Consider the following 7,757-nt stretch of genomic DNA (forward strand, 5'->3'; position numbering starts at 1 on the left):
GAAGTAACGAAATCTTCCCAGATAACGATTTAATGTAAATACAGAATTGGACATTTTCTCCAATTCTGAATGTGAATAAGACAATTACTCTAACTATCTCTTTTCTCTTTCTCTTTCTCTTCTATTTCTCTCTCTTTCTCTTCTATTTTTTCTCTCTCTCTCTCTCTCTCTCTCTCTCTCTCTCTCTCTCTCTCTCTCTCTCTCTCTCTCTCTCTCTCTCTCTCTCTCTCTCTCTCTCTCTCTTTCAGAATTGGTCATAACTTCGATGGAATGACAAGGAAATGATAGTGAAGCAGCCTCCGTCAGCAAGGCATCATAACAATGAACATTATCAATATCACATGGCTGGCATGGAGATGTCCTTTGATTCAGACACTGTTGAATTAACGTGGGTTCGCAATTGTGACAGTTTAAATCTGTAAAAATGACTGGAGGGAAATGAGCTATAGATGAGCTTTTTTACACGTGAAGAAGGATGCAATGTCATAGCTTAGATATACACTTTGACTTGTTGAGTGAGTGAACTGGAAACGCTGCATTCTTTTTTTTAATGAGCAGCTCTTACCATAAGCGCTTTTGAACAGATACATTTATTTATTTATTGTATTACTTTTTGTAACTATTTCCTCTGTTCCTCCGTCATAATACGAACCATGTGAATTCGGTTTCTGCAGAATGTGTATTAATCCAGGTGCAGAGCAGGTTAATCCTGTTGACTCTATTAAGGCTAAATGAAGTTTCAATCTATCGATATGTTACATTTAATTTCAATTTAATTCCAAACACCTCCACCATTTAAAAAAATGGTTATGATGTTTCTTCTATCAGATGCATGGGGAGGGATTTAGGTTAATGTGACTGTCTGTGCAGGGCATCTGGCCTTCTATAGCCTACAACTCGAATGGATCATGTGCAATGTTTCACAAGTGTGTTTTGTGGTTCTAGTCATGGGACCGTCAGGAATGTGGTTGATACAGCCTTGATACAGCGATGATTTCTGCAGTCAATAGAGACAGGGTGAAAATCTTAAGTAAGTGGTGGTAATGTCGGGTAAATTCTCCAGCTTTGATGGTTTATTCTGTTGTTTGTTACTTGTATGGTGTTTGTCATTATCGTGCGGTATCAGGCTGAAAAAAAAAGAAAGAAAGAAGGAAAGAAAGAAAACTGTGACATAGTACATGGTGTAGTATTACCTCACATACGTGTGAATTCAGTAGTCATTCATTTCACTATTTAAGTTCTCGAGGCGCCTGAGAGCTCCGACCCGAGCGGGTACCATGGACAGCTCTCCTGCCGCTTTGTGTTCCTTAAAGATCAGTTTCCCAAATCGCTTCAACTCCAAGGCTCACTCTATGTGTTTTCAACTTAGCCTGCCTTTAGGAACAGACAAAGTCCATTATTTGCTATAGACCTATGTAAATACGACCATCAAGGCCGCAGAAAGGTACGCTGTAAATAAATAGCAAATGATTAAGAACACGTCTTGCTCAAATCTGGAAAACAGTGGAGGGCAAAAGTGATCTGTTTTTCTTAACTTTGAATGCTGGCTAAATACACTATCTGTTAAAAGGAATAGGAAAGAAACATAAATATCACTTAACTGACTGTCAACTTCAGAAAAAGATGAGTGATTTTATTAAAAAAGGCCTCCTAGAATAGGTGAAAATAAATGATGGCGCTGTTTGGGTGAGAAGCAACAGATTAGGCTGTCCCAGGTATGATTAGGACGTTAAATCACTTAGGTGGACTGTATATACTGTACAAATGTATGAAAAATGTATATATTGTACTATATAATATATGACTGTCGCACATATAAATGTTTAACCACAAACTATTTGAGCTGTTTTCCACTGCATATTACGCCTCCAGTGACTAATGATTAATAAAAACAGATCATACTGCCCATGTGTGGAGAACGCAAGTTAAGAAAATGTTTGAACCCACTCAGCTTGTTAAACTACAGTTGCTGTGTACAGGTGTTCAGTTAAGTCTGATAAACCTAGGTTCAATACTGATACACGGATGTGGCCCATTGAATAAAAAGAAGCAACCAAATAGCCGTAGATGGGTTCTTTTTTCTTCACACAAGTGAAGCCGAAGTGTTGCTGAACTCTGCACTCAGCTTTCGCACTTCCCAATTTCTCTTTAAAAAAAATCAGATTGCCATGCAGATGTATAGCTCAGTATCATGAAGAGTATTTTGAGCATCAGTAATCTGACTCAGCTGTCTCGGAAAACATAAACATTTTTCGGAAGAAACCTTATAGATGATTCAAAGAGAGACACTACTTCCCCTATGCATGACAAATACTAATAAACGATTATTGGGAATAAGTCAAATAAATTAAGTATTAAAAAAACCTCAAATCCCATTAAAATGATTCCATTATCTGAACACTGTCGTTCGATATATGGATCCCTTAAAACGGCACCCCAAAGCAAGGCTAAACGTAGGCTACCCAGCAGTCCACTATGAGCTGACACATTTACAGTACTCATTATCAGGTGAAGACACATTAGGAAGACTCATCAACTAAGATACTTAATTGAATACAACTGGCATGGGCATTAATTGGATGGAGATAATGAGTCAGTGCGCTGGACAGAACCGGAGATGCAGCCAGCCGCAAATTCAGGACCATGGTCAGCGGTGTGGTCCTGATACATCAGCTCACACACTGCCGCGGGTTCAGGACCTTGGTCAGCTCCGTATTGTTGTCGTTATTGTTATTGTTGATGGTAGTTCTTATTCGTTTCAACTCCAAGATGGGCCTTGTGGTGTTAGGAGGCTCAGCTTCAATACAATAAGCATTTATCCACTGTAATCTTTTTTCCATTTAAAAAACAATCTTAAATAAAAAATAAAATTGATCACGGGGGGTAATGGCGATGGGACGTCATGTATCCTTACTGTCATCTCCTCCTACACCAGGGGCCTGTTTCAGGAAGCAAGTTTAACACACTCTGAGTAGTATTGCATTTCTGAAGCCTGACAGACGGTTGCCTTGGAAACATGCTCAGTGTCATGCTCAGTGTCACCGATGGTATAACACTGCCATTGGCAAAAAAACAAAAACAAAAACCCAAAGTGCTACACAAAGAATTTGTTTTGAACTGGGAGCATGTCCAGGATATGTCGTACAGAGGCCTGAGAATATTGTTCAGATAATAATCAGAATATGATAAAACATCCGGTGGGGTCTATTCACCCTCTGACGGAGATTTCTGATTAGTATTTGTGCTTCAATATTAACTGACTGTTTAAGAAAAGGACACAACATGTCTGACACCTCCTTCAGTCTGCAGGCTTCAACTACAAAGGAAGAGAAACTCAGGGTTAGTTGAAGAAAACCTGCTAGCGAGCAGGTTAGTTTTACTGAGTATATTGCCAGGGTAACTGACTCAGAGTTAAGCTGAACTGGCTTTGTGAAACCGAAAAAAACAGAGTTTCCTTCAACTCTGAGTCAACTTACTCAGAGTTTTCACTAAACCTGCTTTCTGAAACAGGCCCCAGAGGTGTCAAATATATGGTCCGCGGGCCAGAACCAGCCCTCCAAGGGGTCCAATCAGGCCCACTGGATCATTTTGCAAAGTATAAAAATGGCAATAGAAAAGTAATTTCTGCTGCTTCAGAGGTTTTTTCCACTCTGACCCAAACACAATCCTCTGAAAAACAATGAATACATATTGTAGTCATATTTAAAACATTCACATATTGAACATCTATCAGCAGCTTCTGTGCAAAATAATCTAAACAAACAAACAAACTAACTAACTAACTAATTAACTAACTAACTAACAAAGAAACAAACTAACAAACCCTGAGACATAATATTGTTGAAATTATATTGATTTTTCTGAAGACATATCAGGGTTAGGGTTCATCTGTTTTGTTAATAGATGGTTTATTATAGTAAAGTTATTTTATATGTATATTATATATTATTTATAGGTTATTATGCTATGGCTTTACTGGTGTGGCCCACTTGAGATCAAATTGGGCTATATGTGGTGCTTGAACTAAAATGACTTTGACACCCCTGTCATACACCCATCACCTCAGCTTTTTGGGCAGTTCAGGTTGGTTAGGTGCTTCCACTGCTCAGCCCCATCATGATCCTCTGTCCAATTGTGTATCAATACAAATGATGACCAAATATTACAACGTTTTTTCACTGCCAACTAATAAAACTGTGGGGACACCTCAGTAGAGGCTTTTTAAATCCATTCATTTACATCTGAATCCAGATAATAAAAATAACTGAACGGCAGCCTTTTCCACTGTAGATATTTCAGGTATAAAACAGACACACATTTAGTGTCAATGCCTGTCCTGAAAGCCCTATTAAATCAGCTCAACCCTGCAATGGTTTTACCATGTATGATACATTTTCAAATCGAAAACATTTATTTATGTATTAGCACAGAAATACATGCACAGAAATGAACTCAACTCACTGATTAGTCAGGTTTGTGTTAACTAAGTTTATTGAAAATAAACTGGAATTATTCATTCATTCACAATTTATAAATTCATAAATGATCAACCAAATTTCTTTGATAACCAAAGGCCATAAACATAACATACCTTAATTGTGGATTTTTCAGGAATAAATTATAATACAAAGTGGCAAATATGATGAATTACAAAAGCACTAATCTTTTCAAAGTGTTTACACTATCATCCTCAACAGTTGAACAGTGTAATATCAGGGCCTGTAATATTAGCTTCACATTAAGGCCCTGCATGTTATGAGAGCTGGGGTAATTGATTTAATCTAATCCAAATTTTAATTATCATAATTTGGAGGTTTCAGGATTAAAGTTACTGATCAAGTCAGTTTTCCAGTGAGAGGTTATTATTTACTCAAGGAAATAGATAAGACCACAATGCTTTAAATGTTAGAGATAATAGTGCATTGGGATTTTGGTTGAGTGTGTCATGTCAGATTTCATGTACATGACAGGCCTAACAACTAAAGTACTAAACTACATTTTTATCAAAGAATCTCTTTTTTCTGCATGGAAATGTCCGAATTAATTTTAATATAAAATGTCCGAGCTTCGTATATGCTTGGTGAACTCAACAAATGTATTTGATAATTATCTATATTATTCTCTCCATGTTTGATCATTTGTTCTTTTTCTTTAATATTTTCTTTGTATATTTTCCCCTTTTTGCTTGTAGGACAGAACATATTTAAATATCTTAATAAATGTAAGGTATGCTTATTTACACAAGAAAATAAAAGGTTTTGAAAATGCCACAAGAAATGCGTAAATGTTCATTAAGAGTAAGCTATTTCAACAAAAAAGTCTAAACATTGATATGACAAGAGAGATGTCCCCTGTGGAGAAAAAAAGGTTGTTTTCATGGACATTGGCTTATCAAGCAGCTATATAAAGACATTCAATCCACTCTGCATGACTGAGACAATGCTCCTCTCCAACACCACAGTCATTGTGACTGGAGGGCTGCATCTCTCGGTGGATTTTGACAGTCCTAAGGATTATCTCGTTTTTATTTTCCAACTTTCATTCGCTACCACTGCTGTTTTTGTAGCAGGGCCTGTAGTCATCACCATTTTGGCCACCAGAGCGCTGCGCCTTCAGAATAGGTTTATTTTCATGCTGAACACGAGTATTTGTGACACTCTGGTTGGGTTTTCAGTGTATTATGTTGGTTTGTTTGATGTTCAGGAGGGATACCCTTCTAGAAATGGAACTTATAATATGCTACCATCACTTCTTGGGGTAAACATAATGACGTTTTTATTTGCACAGTTTGACCGGTATTTTGCAGTTTGTCATCCATTCATCTACACACGCTTTATAACCCGGAGAGTGGTCATCTCTGCAAATGTTTATTGTTGGTTTCATGTCTATTTTCAGTCGATCATCACTAATTTCTTGCCCCTTTCTAAAGCGATACAGCTGTATGTTTTCAGTATTGTAAGTTTACAACTAATCGTGCTCACCAAAGTGGTCATGACTGTCAAACTGTATGTTGTTGCCAGATTCCAGCTTGACAGAGACCCTCCCAGCGCAGAGAAAGAAAGCAACAAAGAATCACTGAGAATCATAATTTTTGTTGTCATAAGTTTCTTGGTGTTGTGGTGCCCTTCTTTTATTAATATCGTCCTCAGACTGGTGATAGGAAGAGGGCTGACATTCAGGAATGAAGCCACTAATCTTTTTGCCATCATGGCTCGTTTCAACGCTGTGTGCACACCGTCAGTGTACCTGTGGGGCAGTCCGGCTCTGAGAGAAGCCACGGTGAAGACAGTGTGGGGCAGAGTGTGTCTGAGATGTAAAAGGAGGTAATTGTAATTTGTAATAAAACTGATAAATATGCCACTGATTTTGTCAATAGTCAGGCTGTAATATGCAGTTATCAAACCGATTATTTTTCAGAGTTGGCTCCTGTCCTGCGAAGGGAAATGGTAAAGGAAGGCCGAGGAAGATTCACTGACCGGGAAACCTCAGAGGACTCAGTCAGCAGCTCCTGCTCGCTCTCTTGTTGGAAAGGACTCAAGAGGAAAATATATTGAACTGCAAATTTAATCAATAAATCAGGAAAAAATTTCTTTCTCACATTATTTACGTTTTCATGATCGTCCCTTATTCACTGTTAAAATTACAGCAGGAAGATTTTTCCTTCTGATGATAACTATAATTTATATTTCACTTTTCTTAATCTCAGCCCCGGGAATAAGGATGTGGAGAGTTTGGGGTAACATTTGCAATTTTGAATTTTAAAAAAGGACTATTTTTCACTACACTTCATAGCGAGAGTATATACCTCCGAAAATAGGCTATCGCACATCTGTAGTCGTTAATTATCATAATTTGGTCAGGCTATAAATACAATGTAATATTATATAATAATGATTATATTGTCACTACGATTAATTCACCACTTAAACGTTTTGCTATGGCGAGGTGAGCTTGATATTACGGTTAAGTGTTTTTAATTATTAACTGGTTTCAACATTAAAGACTCATCATTTTAAAGATCACATTAGGTTTTTATTTATTTATTTATGGTCCATTTTTCATCTAATAATCAGTAGTTTTCATGTGCAGATGAATATTTGTGCCTCCTGCTATGGCAAACGTAACAGGTTTTTTTTTTCCTAGGATGGCGAAGACGTGACCCATCCTACTCGGCCTCTGAGTGGCTGGTACTCGTTTCCCTCTTGGTTAGGTTTGAGCGTGAAGCATGACATTTGGATTTGGGTGTGACGTGGTAAGCCAATCAGAGGCAGAGTAGGGCAGGCCATGACTTTTCAATCCTAGGAAAAAAATATCGCTAAAATGATGTGGAATAAACCTACCCGACGAATAAAAAGTTCTTATAATTAAACATGTCTTATCTGAAACGCTTGTATTATTTAACAAAAGACACTTGTGTCTAACGAATTCAAAAAATGAGAAATTCAAATCTGCTCTATGGCGACAAAAAAATATCAGGAGCACAGTTGGATATGCTGCTTCCGTGCTGCACAGCACCATCTGGTGGAGATTTGGGGGTAAACTATAGGCCTATTTCCATTGTGCAAGTTCGTGCAGATAAACATCTGCTACCTGTTCTCAAAAATGTGTATCAATCAAGTTCAGTGAGCTTTTCATGCTGAACATGAGTATTTGTGACACTCTGGTTGGGTTTTCAGTGTATTATGTTGGTCTGTTTGATGTTCAGTAGGGATACCCTTCTAGAAATGGAACTTATAATATGCTACCATCACTTCTTG

At 37.6% G+C, this 7,757-nt stretch overlaps 1 protein-coding gene across 1 annotated transcript; it reads left to right on the top strand.

Annotated features, from left to right (window-relative positions):
• Nucleotides 1-5,439: 5,439 nt before the first annotated feature.
• LOC133979375 (olfactory receptor 1082-like) lies at nt 5,440-6,327 on the top strand. Its single transcript, XM_062417887.1, has one exon. It carries the CDS (start codon nt 5,440-5,442, stop codon nt 6,325-6,327), a length of 888 nt encoding a protein of 295 aa, XP_062273871.1.
• Nucleotides 6,328-7,757: the final 1,430 nt, after the last annotated feature.

The sequence above is a fragment of the Scomber scombrus genome, chromosome 4 (genome assembly GCF_963691925.1).
Source record: "Scomber scombrus chromosome 4, fScoSco1.1, whole genome shotgun sequence".
Lineage (NCBI taxonomy): Eukaryota > Metazoa > Chordata > Actinopteri > Scombriformes > Scombridae > Scomber > Scomber scombrus.

What these genes read in the sequence shown, in the direction of transcription:
- LOC133979375 (XM_062417887.1), top strand. Translation starts at nt 5,440, where the DNA reads ATGCTCCTCTCCAACACCACAGTCATTGTGACTGGAGGGCTGCATCTC.